The 20,926-nt window shown below is 52.3% G+C and overlaps 3 protein-coding genes across 8 annotated transcripts; 1 reads left to right on the forward strand and 2 right to left on the reverse strand.

Moving 5' to 3' along the window:
* The first annotated feature begins 968 nt into the window (after positions 1 to 968).
* On the forward strand, positions 969 to 8,051 carry pde6b (phosphodiesterase 6B, cGMP-specific, rod, beta). The gene is made up of 23 exons (XM_057018270.1): positions 969 to 1,345; positions 1,641 to 1,952; positions 2,534 to 2,686; positions 2,767 to 2,856; positions 3,009 to 3,149; positions 3,972 to 4,046; positions 4,128 to 4,192; positions 4,270 to 4,336; positions 4,409 to 4,456; positions 4,537 to 4,686; positions 4,831 to 4,974; positions 5,057 to 5,122; positions 5,186 to 5,335; positions 5,424 to 5,531; positions 5,600 to 5,709; positions 5,879 to 5,966; positions 6,038 to 6,138; positions 6,208 to 6,315; positions 6,389 to 6,452; positions 6,556 to 6,630; positions 6,926 to 7,009; positions 7,110 to 7,263; positions 7,336 to 8,051. Exons 1-23 carry the CDS (start codon positions 1,193 to 1,195, stop codon positions 7,383 to 7,385), a joined length of 2,556 nt encoding a protein of 851 aa, XP_056874250.1. The 5' UTR covers positions 969 to 1,192; the 3' UTR covers positions 7,386 to 8,051.
* Positions 8,052 to 9,920: 1,869 nt separating this feature from the next.
* Positions 9,921 to 16,388, reverse strand: fybb (FYN binding protein b). Of its 6 annotated transcripts, none has more exons than XR_008947604.1 (19): positions 16,153 to 16,388; positions 14,021 to 14,933; positions 13,384 to 13,513; positions 13,238 to 13,314; positions 13,069 to 13,091; positions 12,919 to 12,965; positions 12,478 to 12,562; positions 12,231 to 12,390; positions 12,047 to 12,158; positions 11,943 to 11,962; positions 11,785 to 11,857; positions 11,612 to 11,698; positions 11,320 to 11,360; positions 11,076 to 11,157; positions 10,595 to 10,993; positions 10,483 to 10,516; positions 10,372 to 10,403; positions 10,253 to 10,297; positions 9,921 to 10,158 (listed from the first exon to the last, which is right to left on the reverse strand). XR_008947604.1 is itself a non-coding variant. In XM_057018271.1 (19 exons), exons 1-18 carry the CDS (start codon positions 16,153 to 16,155, stop codon positions 10,275 to 10,277), a joined length of 2,337 nt encoding a protein of 778 aa, XP_056874251.1. In that variant the 5' UTR covers positions 16,156 to 16,385; the 3' UTR covers positions 9,921 to 10,158; positions 10,253 to 10,274. The 6 variants fall into 6 exon arrangements, 5 of the variants coding, with proteins under 5 accessions (XP_056874251.1, XP_056874255.1, XP_056874252.1 ...); XM_057018271.1 differs by having other exon boundaries at positions 10,599 to 10,993; positions 16,153 to 16,385; XM_057018275.1 differs by having other exon boundaries at positions 9,921 to 10,297; positions 10,599 to 10,761; positions 10,894 to 10,993; positions 16,153 to 16,377.
* A 370-nt stretch (positions 16,389 to 16,758) lies between these two features.
* On the reverse strand, positions 16,759 to 20,911 carry ccdc80l2 (coiled-coil domain containing 80 like 2). Its single transcript, XM_057018277.1, has 12 exons — positions 19,483 to 20,911; positions 19,335 to 19,423; positions 19,084 to 19,257; positions 18,853 to 19,004; positions 18,482 to 18,778; positions 18,197 to 18,413; positions 17,981 to 18,128; positions 17,773 to 17,909; positions 17,541 to 17,698; positions 17,372 to 17,475; positions 17,211 to 17,291; positions 16,759 to 17,135 (listed from the first exon to the last, which is right to left on the reverse strand). The coding sequence occupies exons 1-12, from the start codon at positions 19,712 to 19,714 to the stop codon at positions 16,861 to 16,863; spliced, it is 2,064 nt and encodes a 687-aa protein (XP_056874257.1). The 5' UTR covers positions 19,715 to 20,911; the 3' UTR covers positions 16,759 to 16,860.
* Between the last annotated feature and the right edge of the window lie 15 nt (positions 20,912 to 20,926).

Consider the following 20,926-nt stretch of genomic DNA (forward strand, 5'->3'; position numbering starts at 1 on the left):
ATAATAACCATAGGGCTCGGAACAGTGACGTGAGTGAAAAATGAAGTGATTTTCCTCCCGGTCCTTGCTGAGCTTTTATTGCCTGACGTCACTTCCCGTTTTATTTTGAAACGTGTCACTCACTTCCGCGGGTCGCGAATTATTTCATTAATGTAACGATTAAATTAAAACAATCCCATCTGTAATACTTTAAACGTGTAATTTAATGTGCAAAATGTAATTTTGCTGCTTTCAAAATGATGATTCATTTAAGATTGCTTTGATTTTATTGTTACATCTTGTCAAATAGAACGCACAAATGCAGTTTCAGCACGAACACTAATGCCACCTTTTATTTTAAGCTGTTTTATAACTAGCAGTTAAAGGCATTTGTTCACAGAAACCATCTGCTTGAGATGTAAACATGAGCCACTCGTTAATGTATGTGGTGCTCTCAGGATCTGCTGTAATCTATCATAGTGGAAGCAGATTATATCTGCCCTTTGTTTAAGGTGTTTATGGAGCCTTATTATAGAAAGGTCTCCCCTGCTGCTCAGGGATGGATTAAAGGAACACCTGTGATTTTGCACATCTCTTTACATCAATAAAGGATCTTGGAGAAGGAAACCCGAGAGCCGCCTGGAGGACTGAGGTAAAGAGAACATGAGCAGAAACAAAGAAAGGATGAAGCAGGAGAGCGTCGTCCTGCTGAGGTCATCAGCACCGACACATCTGGGCTGCTGCAGACCCTGAAGGAGCCATGAAACAGTTAGAGAATTCTACCAAAGAGGGATTAAGCTCAGTAACGAGTCTCTCTGACTGAGTTCAGCGGGTAGTGATGAGGCCAAAGAGGACGGGACAGGTGTGGTTTTTGTTGGTTCTTGTGTGCTGGACCCGGGCTGGAGCCACACGCCTCCTGTATTGGTCTCCAGGTGATCAGCTGACCAGTTTAACTGGGCCAGATCCTGGCTCACCTTCAGCTTGACTATCTGCTGATGACAGAAGGATTGTTGGGATTCAGCCTCAGGGCTCTCCCTCACTCATCCCCCGGGGGATTAATTTTACCTGCATGTGCGTTCGTCTCTCCTCCGGCTTCATTTTTATTCCTTTTTACCACCTTTCTTTAGGGAATAAGCTGGGAAACCTTGTCGCTGCTTCGTTGGTGCTCCATCGCTGAGCTGATCCGGGAGAACGGCAGCAGGAGGGCGCAATCATGGGCGTGCAAAAGGAAGATGTGGAAAAGTTCCTCAATGGGAACCCTGCGTTTGCTCAACAGTACTTTACAAAAAAGATGGACTCGGCCGTCCTGGCGAAGATGTCAGGGCTCAAACAGATCGACTTTGGTCACTTACAGGAGCTCAGCCAGGTAAGTATGAGCGGTTTGGAAGAGAAAAAAGCCAATTAGGACCTATTACTGATCAATATCTGCAGGAAACATGAGAAATATTCCACTTTCTTAGCTAAGATGGAGCTGAAAGGCTGTAGTGAGGTCAGAAAAGTTCTTTTTCCAGTAAAATCAATGACGCTACTGGACAAAATAAGAGATCTGGGATGAAATCCTGATGTTTTTTAGCTTATTTATTGATGTTTTTACACCCAGGAAGAGTTTCACTAACGTTTGAGGCGACTAAAACATCCTGACACCGTCTCTGTGTTCCCAGTATGAAGAAAGCCAAATCATGTACGAGCTGATCAAGGACATGCAGGAAAACGTCAACATGGAGAAGGTGGTGTTCAAGATCCTGAAGCGGCTCAGCGCCCTGATCCACGCCGACCGCTGCAGCCTCTTCATGTACCGGCAGCGGAACGGCATCGGGGAGCTCGCCACCCGGCTCTTCAACGTCAGCAGCGAGTCCCAGCTGGACGACTGCGTGGTGCCTCCGGACTCTGAGATCGTCTACCCTCTGGACCTGGGAATAGTCGGCCACGTGGCGCTGACCAAAAAACACATCAATGTGAAGGATGTCAAGGAGGTAAGAGGGCAGAAATGTGAAGGATGTCACGAGGTAAGGGGGCAGAAATGTGAAGGATGTCACGAGGTAAGGGGGCAGAAACGTGAAAGATGTCACGAGGTAAGAGGGCAGAAAGGGCAAGCTGATGCGCCGCGTCAGGGTGCTGTTCTCACCTCCGCCACCAGGGGGAGACGCGCTTTGGTTCAGAGATGTGAATTCTTTTCCTGATAATTAATAAAAGCACTCGGGGGGTTAATGATCTGCCCCTTTAACATCCTTTTGATTGAAAAAAAATCCACCTTACAAACCTTACAGCTCAGCTTTTTCAGGCTCAATTCCTCAAAATTCTTCAGAATACGAAGAAAGTTAAAAGACGAGTTGGTGAACGCGGCCTGAGGTTAAACCCATCTGTCAGACTTAATCCATTTATTTCCACATCCCATCATGCCTCTGTGGATTAGACACCTCTGGTATTTATAACAGATCTAAACTCCTCTGTGACACACACACGCACACACACACGCGCACACACACACACACACACACACACACACACACAGAGTATCAAAATGTGCTGCGTGCACGTGTTTTGCCGTGTTCAGAACCAACACTTCAGCTCCTTCGTGGATGAACTCACCGATTTCACCACCCGGAACGTTCTGGCGGCGCCCATCTTCAACGGCAAAGACCTGGTGGGGGTGATCATGGCCTTGAACAAGACCACGGCGCCGCACTTCACCGCGGGGGACGAGGACGTGAGTCTCGCCGTGTCTTCCTCACTGGCCTGTCAGGTGATCCCGTGACCTCGTGACCTTTTCTCCTGCGTCCTCTTCAGCTTTTTTTAAAGTACCTGAAGATCGCCAGCCTGAACCTGAAGATCTTCCACCTGAGTTACCTTCACAACTGTGAGACGCGGAAAGGACAGGTGAGGCTGTGGCGTCTGCACCTGCGCTGCTCTGCAGGCCTGACCCCGCTCATGTGTGTGTGTGTGTGTGTGTGTGTGTGTGTGTGCGTGTGTGTGTGTGTGTGTGTGGTGTGTGTGTGTGTGTGTGTGTGTGTGTGTGTGTGTGGCCTCAGCTGCTGCTGTGGTCGGCCAACAAGGTGTTTGAAGAGCTGACGGACATCGAGCGACAGTTTCACAAGGCCTTGTACACGGTCAGAGCCTACCTCAACTGTGACCGCTACTCTGTCGGGTTACTGGACATGACCAAGGAAAAGGTACCGCACCCCTCCCTCCCTCCCTCCGTCCCTCCATCCATCCCTTCGTCCCTCCCTTCCTCCCTTCCTCTGTCCCTCCGTCCATCCATCCCTCCCTCTGTCCATCCCTCCCTCTGTCCATCCCTCCGTTCATCCCTCCGTTCGTCCCTCCCTCCATCCCTCCATCCCTCCCTCCCTTCTTCCATCCCTCCGTCCATCCCTCCGTCCATCCCTCCCTCCCTCCGTCCGTCCCTCTGTCCATCCCTCCCTCCCTTCCTCTGTCCCTCTGTCCCTCTGTCCCTCCGTCCATCCCTCTGTCCCTCCCTCCTTCCCTCCCTCCCTCTGTCCCTCCGTCCATCCCTCCCTCTGTCCCTCCCTCCCTCCTCCCTCCGTCCCTCCGTCCATCCCTCCGTCCCGCCTTCCCTCCCTCCGTCCATCCCTCTGTCCCTCCTTCCCTCCCTCCCTCCGTCCCTCCTTCCCTCCCTCCGTCCCTCCTTTCCTCTGTCCCTCCCTCCCTCCCTCCCTCCCTCCATCCTCCTTCCGTCCCTCCCTTCCTCTGTCCCTCCGTCCCTCCCTCCCTCCGTCCCTCTGTCCCTCCCTCCCTCCATCCCTCCGTCCCTCTGTCCCTCCCTTCCTCCCTCCCTCTGTCCCTCCCTCCCTCCGTCCCTCCCTTCCTCTGTCCCTCCGTCCCTCCTCCCTCCGTCCCTCCGTCCCTCTGTCTCTCCCTCCCTCTGTCCCTCCCTCCCTCCCTTCCTCCCTCCCTCTGTCCTCCCTCCCTCCCTCCCTCCCTCCCTCCTCCGTCCCTCCGTCCTCACACCCGTGTTGCTCGTGTGTGTTTTGCAGGAGTTCTTTGACATCTGGCCGGTGTTGATGGGCGAGCAGGCACCTTACTCTGGTCCCGTCACCCCTGATGGCAGGGTGAGCCCCCCCCCGTTCATCCCTCTGTTTGCGCCCTCTGCTTGACCTTTGCCCTGACCTTCCCTCCTCCGTTCCCTCCAGGAGATCATTTTCTACAAAGTGATTGATTATATATTGCACGGAAAAGAAGAGATCAAAGTCATCCCGTGAGTCCCATCAGTAATGACACAGATTGAGCGAAACATCCTTCAGGCTGATCTCATGAACGACCTTTGGCCCTCAGGAACCCGACCCCGGATCACTGGGCCCTGTGCAGCGGCCTGCCTACTTACGTCGCCGAGAGCGGCTTTGTGAGTGGATGAAACCAGAAGTCGCTGAATCAGCCGAGTCTCATCCAGCTAAATCCTCCGTTCTCTCCTCAGATCTGTAACATCATGAACGCGGCTGCGGACGAGACCTTCGAGTTCCAGGTGAGGGGGGGGTCGTAACGCGCCCGGGCGGAGCCGTCCAGGCAGAGACGCTCAGAACGGTTTCGCCTGTTTCTCTGCAGACGGAGCCGCTGGACAGCAGCGGCTGGACCATCAAGAACGTCCTGTCGCTGCCCATCGTCAACAAGAAGGAGGAGATCGTCGGCGTGGCGACCTTCTACAACAGGAAAGATGGGAAACCTTTCGATGATCACGACGAGCAGCTGATGGAGGTGACCTGACCTCTGACCCTTAGCTTTAGCATTAGCTTAGCTTAACGCCGAAGGGTCATTTGAAGATTCTCGTGATCAAATGGGTCTAATTGTGATCCCGGTCTGATCCCGGCCCCGATCCCGATCCCGATCCCGATCCTTCAGGCTCTGACTCAGTTCCTGGGATGGTCCGTTCTGAACACAGACACCTACGACAAGATGAACAAGCTGGAGAATCGCAAAGACATCGCCCAGGACATGGTGATGTACCACGTCAAGTGTCGGGACGACGAGATCCAGAACATCCTGGTCGGTCTGAAAAAGCATCAGAACTGTTCTGATCCGGCTCTCTGCCTGCTGGAGGAATCTGACCTTCAGCGTTCTCTTCCAGAACACCAGGGAACTCCACGGCTGCGAGCCCCGGGACTGCGAAGAGGAAGATCTCCTGGACATCCTCGTAAGACTGAACTCCTGAGCTTGAAGGATTTAATCATTCTGTAACGACGGTTTCCCCTTTCAGAAGAAAGATCTGCCTCCGCTGATCAAGAAGTTCGAGATCTACCAGTTCCACTTCTCAGACTTCAACTGCACAGAGATGGACCTGGTGAAGTGCGGGATTCAGATGTACTACGAGGTCGGGGTGGTGAAGAAGTTCCAGGTCCCTCAGGAGGTGCCTGTCTCACACACACACACACACACACACTCTTGTTATCCTGAAGTATAAAGTCCGTGTGTTTCTTCTTCTTCTCTGTTTTCAGGTGCTGGTTCGGTTCATGTACTCGGTGAGCAAAGGCTACCGGAAGATCACCTACCACAACTGGCGCCACGGCTTCAACGTGGGACAGACCATGTTCACGCTCCTGACGGTAGGAGCCGCTCCTGTTCCCAGTCCGCCCAGCACGACCCGGTCAGACTAAACCGTCTCTGCTCTCAGACGGGGATGCTGAAGCGGTACTACACAGACCTGGAGGTGATGGCCATGATCACCGCCGGCTTCCTGCACGACATCGACCACAGAGGGACCAACAACCTGTACCAAGTCAAGTGGGTCCAGCTCAGGAATCGCTGAATTAAAGCATCCGAAAGTGAAATGCGGTGTTGTCGAGATGCCTCGAGCTGACACCATAAGCATCTCTGCCTCCTGATCATGTGACCTGTTTTTGATGATGATGGTGATGGTGGTGGTGAACGCTCCTGAACGTCTCGTCCACAGATCCGGGAACCCGCTGGCCAAGCTGCACGGCTCGTCCATCCTGGAGCGACACCACCTGGAGTTTGGGAAGTTCCTCCTCTCGGATGAGGTGAGACGAACGCAGAGCGATGAGTGGAGAGTCTCTCCGACCTCACCCGGCTGCTCTCGTCTCTCCCGCAGTCGCTGAACATCTACCAGAATCTGCACAGGCGACAGGTCGACCACGTCATTCACCTCACCGACATCGCCATCATCGCCACCGACCTGGCTCTTTACTTCAAGTCGGCCCTTTTTCTTGCATGTTTACGCCCGTTTAGTTGAACAGTTGAAGAACTTTTCCCTTGTTCCAGGAAAAGAACCATGTTCCAGAAGATCGTGGACCTTTCTCACACCTATGAGGATGAAAAGAAGTGGGTGGACTTCATGTCGCTGGAAACAACCAGGAAGGAGATCGTCATGTAGGTCCCGCCGGCTGCGCCTGCGCTTTCCTCCTCGTTTATATCTGCTTGATCCTGTGAAATGTGTCGTCAGGGCGATGATGATGACGGCATGTGACCTGTCAGCCATCACCAAACCCTGGGAGGTGCAGAGCAAGGTGAGGCGCCACGCAAGGAATGGCTTTATGCTGGGGTCATCCCTGCGTGACCGCGCACGTGCGTGTGTGTGTGTGTGTGTGTGTGTGTGTGTGTGTGTGGCAGGTTGCCTTATCCGTAGCAGCAGAGTTCTGGGAGCAGGGTGATCTGGAGAGGACGGTCCTGGAGCAGCAGCCTATCGTGAGTTTAAAAATACATCAGCTAAACTGTTTATCGCTCTTGTTGCTCATCTATTTTTTAAAGTATGAAAATAATTGATCTGAAATAAGGCCCCTCCTCAGAGCCTCCTAAGCCCCGCCCCTCTCCTGTGGAGGTCCCTCAGGGCTTCCTCCTTGGTCCACTCATTTATTCTATATTTAAATCTACTTTGCTCATTTTTGTTCCTGACTGATGCCTGTTTGTTGTTGTTGTTGTTGTTTTTGCTGTTGTGTGTTCACTTCTTTGACTTCTTGCCCCCCCCACACACACACACCAGCCCATGATGGACAGGACGAAGGCAGCAGAGCTTCCGAAGCTGCAGTGCGGTTTCATCGACTTTGTCTGCACGTTTGTCTATAAGGTTAAACGTTAAACTTTGATTTGTCCGACCGGCCGTCGGGTTTATCCCCACGCTGTGATCCTCGCATCCGTCTTCACATGGATGCGACCTTGTTTTCCAGGAATTCTCGCGCTTCCACCCACAAATCCAGCCCATGTTGGACGGCATCTTAAACAACAGGAAGGAGTGGAATGCTAAAAAAGAGGAGTACGAGGCTAAACTCAAAGCTATAGAGGATGAGAAGGCGGCCAAGGCCGCCGCTGCAGCCAGTAAAGGTGCGTCCGTCCGTCTCTGCAACACTTAAATGTGACGGAACGTCGCAGCTTAACCGGAATGTTGTCCTGCAGTGGCTGAAAACAACCCCGGGGGCGGCTCCAAGACCTGCTCCGTGTGCTGAAGGTCAAAACGCTGCTTCACCACAAATATCTGCTCCTTCACATCTGGGAACAAGCGAGGAAGAGGAGAATCCTGACCGTGAAGCAGGAGGAACCTGACATTCCTGAGCCACAAGTCCTTCATATTTAATCATCAATCAGGAGCCCAGAGCACTTTTTGTAAATCACTAATCTAATGTAGGCGAATCAGTGCGTTTGCTTCAGTCCTGTGAGGAAAACTTTTGTATTTTTCCCAACTGCAGACATCATCCTTGTTCCAAACATGCTGTTTTTGTACATTCATGTAACATAAAGTGTAGTTATTTAACAATCCTCTTCCAGTCACTCACATTTACAAAGAGAGTCTGTTTACGTTGAATGCAGAGGAAAAATGTAGTCCACCACCTTGAGGCTGTGATAAAGATGATAGTGATTCTATTTTTATGGTCATAGAAGGTTCCTGCCTGTAGATGCTTCTTCATGATGCCTTCATACTGGACAGACAGAAGGTTTGACCCCTGCAGGTGGTTCCAGCATCATTGCAGGTCCCACCTCAGGACGCGTTCGGGCTTAAAGAACAGTAGCTCAAGCGAAACATTCGGGCAGTGTTTAAATAGGCCGGGATATAAGTCCTCCATCTTCATGTGATCCACGTGTACAAGGACCAAAATAAAGCAAATGTATTTTTACATGGCTGCTACTTTATCTGCACCGGCTCTCGACTTCCATCCCTTCAAATGAAGCTCATTTATTTTATAACACATATAGAATCCAGACATAATCTGCTGTTACACAACGGAGGGACGCTTCTGTCCACGCTGCACTTTCTGCCCCTCCATCCTGACCCCAATCCTGGGATTGCTGCTTAAACTAGGGCAGGATTACACCCAGGCTCATCTCCTACTGAAGGACAGGTAAGCACATGTATGCGTGCGTGCACACACACACACACACACTAGAGCTGTTTTTGAATGTTTACTTTGCAGCTGCATTGCAATAAATGATACCTCAGAGGTGTTTGTATCAAGCTTTCCTGAAATATAAAGAATACACAGAATATTGATTTTCCATTAAAATAGTTTATTGTTTCATGTTTGGAACAGGTGGACTCTGGTCTGGAACCGGCTCATTTGAGGATGGTTTCTGAGTTTGCTGCAGGAAGGGAAAACAGAAAACAGAATGCCTTTACTGTCACGATACACAGGTACCTGTTCAAAGGTGGAACTTTCTCTGGTGTTTGTGGAAGCAGGTAAGTAAACCTGACATGTTACCTTCAGAGAGCTGCTTGTAGATGCGCTCCTGCTCCTCTCTGATCTTCTTCTCTGCCTCCTCCACCCTCCTCTCCTCCTCAGCAATGGGCTTTAAGTATTCTGAAACATTAAATAAATCATTTGAACTGAACATTCCTGATAATGATTTTCGGGTTTCAAGACTTGTTTTGTTTCAGGTAGTCCATTAAAAAGAATACTGTTTGAACTGGCATGCTCATGGATGACCTTACCAAACCTCTGTTTGCCATACAACACCCCCAGCAGCAGGGCAGACCACCTGGCTGTCTGAAATGACAAATATACAAACCATTATATGCATGAAGAAACTGTAACTAATGGAAATAGACACATACAAAGACGTTCGGAACGCTTAAATGTGCACAACCCAAATGACTTTGCAGTGTGTAATGACAGCAGATCTTATAATGACGCTACGGTCGTGAGAGTAATGATAAAAGTCAGGATCTTAGTTATTTTAAGGACATTTAAGACTTTAAGTTGCCTTTGTGGTGCAGCGCACTGTACACACTCTCAATGTCAAAGTGCATATTAGCCTGTAGCTAACGAGCTATAAGCGAAACGCCTTCTGACGAACCTCAGTGTATTCACTGGAAGGTCTGCGATGAAACTGCGTTATGAATTTTCTATTACATTGTTATAACATAGAGTAAAACAACTTTTGATTACCTTAATGAGCGGCGAAACTGCGACAGGAGGAAGCATCGTGACGCGTGGGACCAACTTCCGGATTAACCGGATGTTGTCGCGCTTTCCCGTGGAAGTTAAATTAGAAAACTGATGGGCACAAACAACCGAAAACACTCGAAAGTTTGATTTTGTATTATTTAGATTTATATTTTTTCACTAGCACGTAGAATAAATTGAGAAACTATTTGGTCTGTAACAGGCCCAGAATTGAGGACATGGGACATTAATTCAGCCTCTGTCGAAGGTAATTACGGTAATCTTAATCACATGTAATGACAGAACGGCATCAAATCTTGTTAATAGTAAATTCAATATTAATAAATCTAAGTATAAAGTCATATTATCGAATCATATATTGTTGGAATTCGTTAATTATGTGCAGTTTCCAAGGGTGACCACAAGATGGTACTGTTGCTGCAATAGGAGAATCTTATTTCTTGATTTGCAAAACTAAAACATTTCTAGTTTATTTTATTCTATTTTTTTTATAAACTATGTAATTTTTATGTCACTTTAAGTCATGGTTTTGTGTACTTGAACTTTAGACAAGTGAACTTTAGACACTCCATTGAGTCAAGATGATAAAACATATGTAGACTTTTAATAAAAACATTAGCAGGTCCATTCATAGCTTGTTGGTGGAAGAAGGAGAAAAAAAACCATAACTTTAAAAAAATACATGCAAAATACTGTTGAAGCTGTAAAACTTTGTAAAGTACATCCCCCTTTTACAGTGTTTTAGTTTACACCTGACTCCATAATGATGAAAGTTTTGCACATCGGTTGTTTTTCAGTGTTTAGCTGAATAAATATTGATCTGAAAAAGAAGCGACAACAAAATCTGATCACCAACTCTTTACTGGTGAGCTGCCCCGAATGCAATCCTTCAATAACCAGCAATAAATAGCAACCAGTCGGAGCGCAGGACGTTCCTCAGTCATTGTCATAGATGCAATCTGCAAGAAAGATTAACAGATGTTTTTCCTCGCAGGTGGCAGTTAAACTTTTATCGGTGAAAACAAAATCGTACCATCTCCGATGTCATCGTAGATTTCACTGTCGCTGTGAACCAGAAGCAGAGGTCAGGACGCACAGAAGAATCCCCGTTTATGGGCTGAATGTGAGTTGTTGCCGTACTTACTCCATGATGACGTGACTGATGGAAACGTAGCCGACTGTACAGGCAGACACACGTCAGAATGATGCTCGCGGGCGGGTAAGACAGGTGAACGTTATTAACCAGCAGCGCTTACTCACACTTGCCCTCTTCGCCGCGACAGAGCAGTCTGTTGTCTGTGGCCTTGGCGATGACGTCGACTCGTTCTCCCGCCTTCACCGCCAGCTCTTTGCTGGCCCACTTCTTGTTGGTGAGCGTTGGGACGATGGTCACCTGGTACAGCACCCGAATCTCCCCTTCGTACTGACACAGATTGAGAAAACGCGCACGTTCAGAACAACGATTGGCCTTTTTCTGCTGAGGTGATGCCTCAGCCTGTTCCAGATGTGACATTATGTGACGGTGTCGTGATTTAGGATAAAGAAGGAGACAAACTTTAAACTTTTTCCTGAACTCCTTCTCCTCCTTCTCCATCTTCTTCTGCTTCTTTGGGTCCACCTCTGCAGCCTTGTTCATGAATTTGAAACCCGGGAGGCTGCAGCACAAAAACGAGACGCGATTATTAACCAAACCCGCAGCCGACACGGAGGCGACCACAGAGGCCGGCGGCCGGCGACCTGCTGAGCGGCGGAGGTGGCGGCTGAGCCTGCGAGTCCACGTCATCGTAGATCTCCTCGTCGATGGCTGCTGCTGCTTGATCTAGGGTTAAAAGGTCAGTGAGTTCCTCACCCGAGACACTCGGCGCTGTGGAACGGCTGAAGCGTGAAGGTGTGCAGAGGTTGCTGGCACGAAACCGCACGTTCGTAGAGGTGCAAGAGCAGAAATGAGAGGGGAGACAAGCGGCGTTGTCAGAGGTTGTACCTGAGCGTCCCTCCGTGGTGAACTGGCTGGGCGGAGCAACTCTGGCACAGAGAGGGACAACGTTAGCATGTTTTCCACGGTTTTAGCACGACGCCGCATTTGCAGGTTAATGTGATTAGAGGCAGCTTTCGGCGTTTTACGAGGCGAGAACATTTAGCGTGTTAGGTGTCTGGATTCGGTCATGCAGATCAGTGATTGGTGACGTCACTGGTGATCAGTGGTGGTGATTTCAGATCAGTGGGAGGGCGGGGTTCTGGGACAGTCGGAACGGCTCGGGAGGATTTCAGTTTACTCTTTATTGCTGAAAGTGCGTCGGCGCCACTCAAACATCCGCAGGAAGCTGTGGGGCTTCGCGGGAGAGGCCTCGGCGTCTGAGTCACTGAAGAGCCAACCAAGCGTGAACACACTCGCCTTCCTGGGTCCCGACTTTAATTGTGAGACGGGTTTCGGCGCGGAAAAACCCACCTGACCTCCAGGTTTGGGTCCACGACGTCATCGTAGATCTCCCCGTCCTCTCCTGGGAGCGGCGGCAGGACGACTGGGGACAGAAACAGGAGTTTAATCCTCCACCACTTGGGGAAAACAGGCCAAAGACGATGAAAGGAGACAGAGTTTAAGGACACCTCTGGGTCCTTTGATGGCACTGTGAAGAAAGAAGGATTTCAGAAGTGTTAGTTCAGTTCTGGGCCCCGACACCCGACACGGATCAGGGTCACTCCTCCGCTACCTGACGTCCGGAGCCACGTCGTCGTAGACTTCAGGCTCGCCCGTCTGCTCCACCGTGCACCTCTTCAGGGAGTTAAAGTCGATTTGCACCGACGAGATCTTCACGTAACCGACTGGAAGAAGAACAACAAACTCCGATGAGCCGCTCTCGCCCCTAAACTGTCCGATCTGGGACCAGAACTCACTGGATCCGTCCTGATTCCGTCCCAGCCATCTTCCCTCTGGGTTGCCCTGGACCCGGATGATGTCCAGGTCCTCTCCCTGCTTCAGAGCCAGGTCGGTCTTGCTGCCCCGGTAGTCCAGGACAGCCTTGACGCTGTGGACGGTCTCCAGGGGTCCCACCAGCTACCACACAGACCAGATCCAGAGCGGGTGTGTGACACACAAACACTCCGGGGTTGGTTTCCAATGTTGGTACCGCTGGTTACTCACTTTGAACTTCTTCCTGGCTTCGCGCTCCTTCTTCTCAGCCTCCAGCCGCTTTTTGTCCCTGTCCAGGTTTTGATCCGCCGTTTCCCTTTGGCAGGAAAAGACGCAGGAAAAAGTTTAGTCAAAATCTGTTAGGGCAGATTGACAGACTTTAAAAGGGTGTAGTTATTGATTTATACAAATGTAGAGATGATTTTCTTTTACCATCATTTTTTTTAAAAGAAGCGTGAAACAAAGTCTTAATAATCCTTTTGTGTAATGTTGCGAAGCCACCACAAGGTGGCGGTGGTCGCCATTGGAGGCGCTAATCCTCCGAAATTAGGATTAAATTACACTGCAAACCAACACCGCGGGGTTGTTTTGAGTGTCACCATTAGGACTTGTTACTTCCTTTCATAATCATTTATAAACTTAAATATGCAAAGGGATGAAGCAATTTTCCACCACTGTTTATCAGGGTCTTGATCTTCGTGGTCATTTTTCTCTTTGACCTAAAAAGACAGAAAACTGTTACTCCTACTGAACCATTTTTATCTTTCCATCTGCAAATATTCTGTGAAACGGAGTGTGTTAGTGAACCAACAGGTCTCTGACCTTTGCCTTTTGACTCGGGTGACCTGCAGAGAGACAATGAATCAGGCTTCTGGACCAGAATTAGACTCAGTACTCACTGTTTAGTCAGTGGAACAGACGCACAAACGTCCACATCAACATTTGCCGAACACGAAGGTCGCGAGGTTGTGAACGAGGCCGTGAGCTGTACCTGCGGCCGGTGGCAACGGAGGCGGAGGAGCGCTGCTGAGATCGTCGATATCGTCGTAGAAATCCTCTTGCTGGATCCTGAAAAAGTCCAAGATGAGCTGCGGGCCAGCCGGTGCACGTGCATGTGTGTGAGTGTGTGTGGCTTACTCGCTCCCCAGATGTCTTGGAGGCAGGCTAGGAAGTGCCGGTGGCGGCGGCGGCTGGAGAGGGGTCGAGTGGTTGCTATGGTTACCAGGGTAGGAGGTGAGAGGAGCAGGTACGGTGGGTTTACTGGGACCTGCGAGCAAAAGACACGGGGCTTGTTTTTGCTGCTCTGATGCACCTGGTGACGGAAACTAGCACCTCTGAAGGGTTATTTTTAGCCCTCCGTCAGTGTAAATTCACTCAAATCAGCTGCGCGTCTAAAAACTCTCACTTAAAGCTCTTGCTGCTCGCAGATGCCGACTTCCCTTTGTGGTGACAGAGAGCTCAGCTGCGAGGCGGGAAGGGTGGGGGAGGAGGAAGGAGACAGCGGACAGGGAACCTGACCCAAGAAAATAGAGGAACCAAGTGTGACTACAGCTCCCGGCTGCACCGCTCAGATCGGCCTCAGTTGATAAGCTCGATCTGACGCTGGCGACAGGAAACCGTCGTTCTGCCTTTAACACCTTGGCTGTGAAGCTGTTTTCACACGTCTTAAAATATGCTGATAGCGACAGCGAAGGGAAATGCCCTCGATAGGAGCTGGTGTCCAGAAGAAACTGGGGGGGCTGTTAGCATACGAGCGCTCTGTGGTGCCACTCACCGTCGCCGGACGCCTCCGCTCCTCTTCTAAAGGGCTCCAGGTTGACCGTGGGGGGGCGGTTCGGCTTGGCCGGAGCAGGACCCAGCGCAAAGACATTGACCAGCGGGTTCCTCCTGGGGCCGGCGGGGGTGTCCCCGTTGGAGCTGCTCACCTGCGGGGGCGGCTTCTTTAAGCTGGGTTTTTTACTGGCCAGTGGTTTAGGGGGAGGGGTGGAGCCGGTGGCAGTCGGGGGGGCTTTGCCGCCACCGTCCGGCTGCTCCAGCCCCGCCGTCTCCTTGCTGAAGATACTCTGAGCTTCCTTGAAGTTGGACGGGGGTTTCGGAGCGGCGTTTGGAAGGAAAGGTTTGGACGCCGCGGCCTCGTTTTGCTGACGGAGCTTTGAGATGCTGCTGGTTGGTTTCTGTTGTGACGGGGGCACTTTGGGAGGCGTGGGGCCTGTTTCGCCCCCGCCTGCGTCCTCTTTCACCCAGCTCGGTCTGACTGCTGGGGAGGGCTTAGGGATGGCTGGTTTGGAGTCAGAGAGGGTGGAGCCGAGGGCGGGTTTGCTAGCAGGGGGCTTCAGGCCCGGAGGTTTGATTTCGGGGGGCTTGGGGACACTCGGCTTCTGAGGGACCTTCTGCACGTTCCCAGGTTTGTCTCCGGCGCCGACGTGGGCGTTTGAGAACTTGCTCAGCAGCGGCTTAGTTTTGTTCAGTTCGTGAGCTTCTGTGTGTTTCAGGGTGGGTTTAGGAGGAATGGTGATGGCACTGCCCGACAGAGTCTCCAGCACGGGCTTCTTGGGGGGTATGTTGGGGCCGGAGAGGGTCGGCTGCAGGGGCGGTTTGGCTCGTCCCGGCAGGGTGGAAGAGGCTTCGCTGGTCGCCTCACTGGCCTGGAAGCGGGCCATGATGGACTTCACGTCAGCTTTGCTTTCCTGGAGAGAACAGATGAAGACAAGACAGATGTTTCTGCTCCCTGCGACCAGGATGGATCTGTTTCGTTGTTCCACTGCCAGTTTTAGATAAAGGAACAGAAAGTAGCTGCCTTACTGGGGCTGAAAGCTGCACATCCCTATTAAAACCCATATCCTTACATTGATTTAAATGTGGGGATTCTGTCCAGAACAGTGATTGAGGTGACCTCAGAAAGACCATCTGGGCTGTGTGTAGCTGCAGTAAATGGTCTCTTATTTTGAAATTCACCTGACGTCCGTGTAACTTCCTGTTCCCTCCTTTTCCATATACACTCACAGAACATGAAGCTCTCATGAAGCTCTCACGAGAGCTTCATGAGAGCCTCACTCCATCGTGTTACAGATGATCTGAGCTTTGTGAGAAGATCCGAAGGTCCTAAAGGGATGGACGAGGTTAGCAACTGTACTCGGGGAGGCTGTGGTCTTTCAACCAAGCCCAGTTGGTACTAAGGGGCCTGAACCCCCCCATTGTTCCCCCCACCAGCCTGAACCAGGCAGGTGACGTGAGGCCGTGTGAGCGGCTGATTAGCCGTGTGTGCTAACGAACCCTTCTCTCTTCTCTTAAGAAAGTGAGGAAATTTGCTCACCGGGCTTCTGTTTCTCAAACAGAAACCTAAAATTGCCCAACGTGTTCTGCACCTAAACGGCAACTTCTCCAAAAGATTTTCAGCAGTTGTTTGAGGTTAAATCCAACAGGAAGGTATCTTCACAGAATGATGGTCGGCGAGGCTGCGAGGAGCCTCACCAGAACATCGGTGCCGCCTCGCGGTTCTGTTCCCACCAGCTAAATCTACTTCAACATTAAATCAAGAAGGAGAATCTGTTCAGGTCCACTAACCATCTGAGAAGAGATTTCCTGCTCCGAGCAAAGAGGAACCACCGGGTTTGATTTCCAGTGTGAAAACAAACCCCAAAAACCTTCAGTGGACCACAGAACCGTCAGCCGGTAAATGTGACGGACATAATTAAAGGCCGCTGATGTTATTTCAGCAGCTGAGCGGCTTTAGCGTCCGATTTGTGAAGAATATAGGAACTTTATGGAGAAGGCTGATCACACAAGCAGGAACGAGCTCAACTTTCCACACAAATGATTAACGTTGCTACAAAGCTAACACATTCCCCTTCAGGCTAACCCTCAGAAGGGGGCATTTCACATGGACACAGGAGGAGGGGGACTCACCATGTCGGGTCCTCAGCACCGTCTGCTCCGTCCAGCTGGGTCGGAGTGTGCGTTTGAAGCCTGGGAGAGTGTGTGTTTGCTCAGCGTATCTGTGTGAGTTTCTGTCGCTGTCAGAGAGAGAAATGTGCTGAGTGATAGTGTGTGTGTGTGTGTGTGTGTGTGTGTGTGTGTGTGTGTGTTTGTTTGCGGGGACGACGTATTCTCCAGCCCTCTGCGTGTCACAAGCCGCGGCTTGTCGACTTCCTCTATTAGCGACGCGCTGGGGTGCTTTTTGTTTCGGCCTCTCTTATCTGCCTGTTTTAATCAGCAGCATTTGCCTATTCCAACCACACACTCCCTGCACTTCTGCCTGGTGTCACTCTGCCCTACAGGAGGCGACGACCCGACCCTGATAACGCCCCGTTTCGGCCCCGTCCGCGGCCTCACAGCCCGGTGAAAACCGCAGTGATGTTTAAAGCTGAAGGTGTCATTAATATATTGTGGTGCTTTTCTGACCCCATTAACAACGTTTAAAGGAGCAAAGGGACAATGTTGAGATTAGCTTATGTACGAGCTGGTTGTGTTTGCTAGCTGCCTTAAATGGGAGGAACGTGAACACACTTCAAGTCACTTTAACTCGTTTATTTCTTCTGTGTTCAGGAAAAGCCTGTAGCTCTAAAAAAGGCTGAATGTTGTGAGTCCTGAAGACGAGTCGTCTTCCCGCCGTGTTTATCTGAAGCCGTAATCCGTCCTCATTCCTCTGCCGTCTGGGCAGCGTATCCCCAGCCTCCCCTGCAGCTTCTCCTCCTGCAGGCGGGTCTCGCTGGAGTCCACCAGGTCGTAGATGTTGTCCAGGGACCAGACGGGGGAGGGGAACCAGGCCTTCACCTCCCCGTCCTTCTCCACAAACAGCAGGCTGAAGTAATCCTTGTTGATCTGCAGCTGTTGTCTCATGTGCTCGATGTCCTCGGGAGACAGCGGCTCCGTCTCCGTCTGACTGTGGCCTGCAGGGAAACATCCAGGGCTTCATTAAAGGATTAAAATCCCCCCCACCCCACCCCCAGGGCCCCCCAACGCACCGTTTAGTGGAAACAGCTGAACGCTCCCTTTCGCCCGGTCTCCGACGCCGGTCATCTGCAGCGCGGCAAAGTGGCGAACACCTGAGGAGAGACGCAGAAACACGCCCCGTGGCACCACTAGAACCTCCAGCAGATTTCTGATGTCTGAGGACGGGACTGACCCAGGGGACACTCCTGTCCGCCGAGCGCGGAGAGCTGCTGCTGGAAGGAGTGGTCCTCCTCCGAGGGGGCCGAGAGGAGCAGGAGCCTCCTCCGGGACGTGAACCTGAACAGGCAGAAGACCCGTGAGCGCCCGTCCCAGAGCAGCTGCGGAGCGTCTGTCAGCTTCACCTGAGCAGCCAGTTGTCAGCTCCGGGCTGGGGGGGGCGTTGGGAGCAGGGAGGAGGGCTCTTCCGCTCCTTCTCCTTCTCCTTCTCCGAGCGCCTGGAGGGGAAGCTGTCGATGTGCTGGAAGAGCGCCGGAGCCGCCGGAGGAGCCTCGAAGACCCTCTGAGGGAGGAAGGTGAGAGGGTTAGTCAGGGAGCACGCGGGTCGGGGGCGGGCGCGGTGCTAGAGGTGCCTACGCCGGGCTTCATGTCGTAGTCGGTGACGGTCATGGAGAAGAGGTCCGAGGACGAGAGGCCCAGTTCTGCTCTGAGCAGCGAGATCAGGCCCGGTTCTGAGGCGTGTTCCGATTGGCCGCTGAGCGCAGGCTCCCCCTCTGAAACACACCGCAGGCGTGAATGCGCCCGTGCACGTGAGCAGAAGGTGGGTTCGGCCGGCGCTTCCTACCCAGCTGGTGGTGCCGCAGCGTGAGCGCCGCCCCGCCCACGAGGGTCGCCACGGTGATCTTCCTGGCGGCCAGCTGGCAGAGGTGCTTCTCGTTCTCCTCCCTCTGCTGGGTGTAGAGCGGCGCGTCTCTGCTGGGCGTGGAGATCACCTGACAGGAGAAGCACGGCCATCAGGTGGGACGGACGAGGGGCAGGAGAAACGAGCGGACCTCCTCACCATTAACCTTCTCGTCCCCTTCAGCCCGTCCAGAAGCTGCTTCAGGGCAGCTCGGTCCTTCTCACTGGCCTCGCTCCCTTTCCTCTTCCCTTTCTTCCCCTTCCCTCCTTTCTTCTTCTTCCCGGAGCGCTGGTTCTTCTTCGGGTTGGTCCCTCCGTCGTCCCCGGTGTCGGTACCTGCAGGTCTCCTCTGGTCCTCCTCAGCCGTGGACTCGAGGCTGCGGACAGACGGGATCGTGACCTGGACGTGGCGTGAAGATCTAAAAGCCGCCGCCTGTCAAAGCACCTGTCTTTCTTCTCTTCTTTTGTGGTGCTGGGCGGTGATGGAGCGGCTCCGCCCTGTCCCGCCGAAGGGGTCCGGCCGCCGCCCCTCGAGGATCCGGCCGCCGGAACCTTGCGGATGACAAAGCGGGAGCGTCCGTTCAGGATGTCCTGGATCCTGCGCTTCAGCGCCGCTTTCTTGTCCGGAGCCGGTTGTGTCTGCGGCCCGACCGAGGTCGTGTTTCCGGTTCTGCGAGGGCTCGGGACGACCCTCCTCTTCATCGTTCGCCTCAGGACGACCTTCTTTTTAGCGCCTCTGCAGCTAAATCAAGGAGATCAAACAGCAGTTTGGTGGTTACCGTGCCAACGCCATCACACACATTCAGGGGATCAAACCTCTGGTGTTTTCCTTTTCTGGTCATCTTCTCCAGCTTCCTCATGGGAAACTGGTCAATGAGCTCCAGAACCGCCTCCACGCGGACCGGATAAGGGAAGCGCTCGCTGGTGCGGAGGTTCTTCTTCACCACCAACATGGTGAAGTCTCGTTCCTGCAGCATCGGCGGGAATCAGAGCGGTTTCAGAGGCCTCGGGAGGCGCCACGGTCGGAGCCGGCGCGCGGCCGCTTACCGAGCCGCTCAGGTCCAGGTAGTGCAGCAGTTTGGTGACCATGTCAGGGTCCAGGCTCTCCACCGTGGCCTCTCCTGCCGCCGTCGTCTTCTGGATGCGACCTTCCATCATGGCGTTCTGGATGACGGTGATGATGAATGTGTCTCGCTCTGCGAGGCGGCAGTTCAGCGCTCTCTGAGGCAGACGGGAGACGGTTTGGGTCAGAGCTTCAGCCAGCGGCTCGCGTTCAGGACCACAAATGCCCCCGGTACCTGGTCCAGCTCCTCCAGCTGTTTCTCCATCATGCGCAGGTAGGGGCTATTGTGTGACGGGGCCGTGATCACCCACAGACGCCTCTTACCTGGGGAGAAGGACGATGTCGTGGCTTTGGGGAGGAAACACACACATCACGCGACTCACCTGCAAACTCCGCCAGGAAGTCCAGCTCAGGAGCCAGGCTGGACGACGGCTCCCCGGCCCCCCCCTCTTCTTCTGCGCTCCTCCTGGGCTCCACCTGAATGAGGTCTGAATAATCTCCCCAGTCCCTCACGTTGGGGTCCAGCAGATCCTTCTTGTGGGCGCCCTGCGACCTGCTGGGGTCGAACCCGGAGCTGCACGCAGCAGCGAGCAGCAGCAGAGCAAAGCGGAACATCCTCTGTGACGCCGCGGCGCCGCTAACGGGACCAGCTGGAAGCGTTCAGCCGACAGATGTTTGCAGGTCCAGACACTCGGTCCCCAACAAAGGTCCCAGCTGAGGACTCTCAGAAGTAGACGGAGCTCAGGAACGGTGATAGAGTCCCGCCAGAATGGAGAGACTTCCCCTCTCCCTGGACACACACACACACACACACACTCAAACACACACCCCCCCTCCTGGTTCACATTAGGGCCCTCGGCTGTTAACAGGAAACTGCTGCAGCTTCAAAGCATTTTTGTCCCGCACTCTCTTCGTCAAGGATCTGCATGTCGGACACACTCCCAAAGACGCTCACGCACGTTTGGAATGACGAGGTTAGTTCCAGTTGTTGAGTCGGGACAACAGTGACAGCTCAGCACGGTTTCCCTGGGGATCAGAAACACTCCCACCTCAGCCGCTAAAGCTGCGTTCAGGAGTCACCGTAAAGAACCCAGACAGGTGGTCAGGGAACGCTTCCTCAGGCAGGAGATCAATGGGAACGCAAACCTCTTGACCTTTGACATCATCAAAATGCTCGGACTTCCAGAAGACCAGTTGGAGCAAGAAATCGGATTAACGTGAGATGTGTTGAAGTTGGATTCATTATCGACCAAGTTATTGCTTGTTTTTGTGTCAGTGAGCTCAAAAGGAATCCGACTGACCTGTTTACTGAATTCTGACAGTGGAAAATATTTCTTCCACTTTGCTTTTGGCACTTAAAAGGATTTTCACTCAACCGCAGTTGAGCTGATGGGAGGAGCAACAAGGAAAGTTAATTAGCGAAGCTGTTTTATGGTGTAAAATGAGAACCAGCAGCGCCCTGATGCGTTCCAGCCGTGGAAGGACAGCAGATGACGAGAGTGGCCGCGAGGGGTGAAGTGTGGCGCTACAAATAAAAGCTGCCGCTGCACGGGAGCAGTAAGGGACAAAGAAGAGATTGTTTGGTTCTGTGCAAATGCAAATGTCCGAGATTTACCAGGAAGTGGCTCCATGTTCCACGGGACAGGCCGACAGGTGCCACGTCAGCCACAAAATAAACACGCAAAGTACAGAAAATGCTGCTTCGGTCACCTGCTGACATGTTATTAGTGTGACAAATCTAATCCAGTTCAAGAGAAATACATGTTATAACATTTAATTGTAAGAGTTTCTGTGTGGGAGATAAAATGCCGCCCCCTGGTGGACACA

The sequence above is a fragment of the Takifugu flavidus genome, chromosome 20 (genome assembly GCF_003711565.1).
Source record: "Takifugu flavidus isolate HTHZ2018 chromosome 20, ASM371156v2, whole genome shotgun sequence".
NCBI lineage: Eukaryota > Metazoa > Chordata > Actinopteri > Tetraodontiformes > Tetraodontidae > Takifugu > Takifugu flavidus.

Bases quoted from the DNA above. Each gene is read 5' to 3' on its own strand.
- ccdc80l2 (XM_057018277.1), bottom strand. From the start codon at position 19,714: ATGTTCCGCTTTGCTCTGCTGCTGCTCGCTGCTGCGTGCAGCTCCGGG. The intron at 18,779-18,852 runs GTTTGATCCCCT...TCCTTGATTTAG, and splicing joins AGAAAAGGAAAACACCAGAG to CTGCAGAGGCGCTAAAAAGA. The intron at 17,910-17,980 runs GTAGGAAGCGCC...GGTGTGTTTCAG, and splicing joins GCTGCGGCACCACCAGCTGG to AGGGGGAGCCTGCGCTCAGC.
- pde6b (XM_057018270.1), top strand. From the start codon at position 1,193: ATGGGCGTGCAAAAGGAAGATGTGGAAAAGTTCCTCAATGGGAACCCT. The intron at 4,193-4,269 runs GTGAGTCCCATC...TTTGGCCCTCAG, and splicing joins GAAGAGATCAAAGTCATCCC to GAACCCGACCCCGGATCACT. The intron at 6,453-6,555 runs GTGAGGCGCCAC...TGTGTGTGGCAG, and splicing joins CCTGGGAGGTGCAGAGCAAG to GTTGCCTTATCCGTAGCAGC.
- fybb (XM_057018271.1), bottom strand. The intron at 12,563-12,918 runs GTGGAAAATTGC...TTCCTGCCAAAG, and splicing joins CAAGACCCTGATAAACAGTG to GGAAACGGCGGATCAAAACC. The intron at 10,517-10,598 runs GTGAGTAAGCGC...CTGCCTGTACAG, and splicing joins TCGCGGCGAAGAGGGCAAGT to TCGGCTACGTTTCCATCAGT.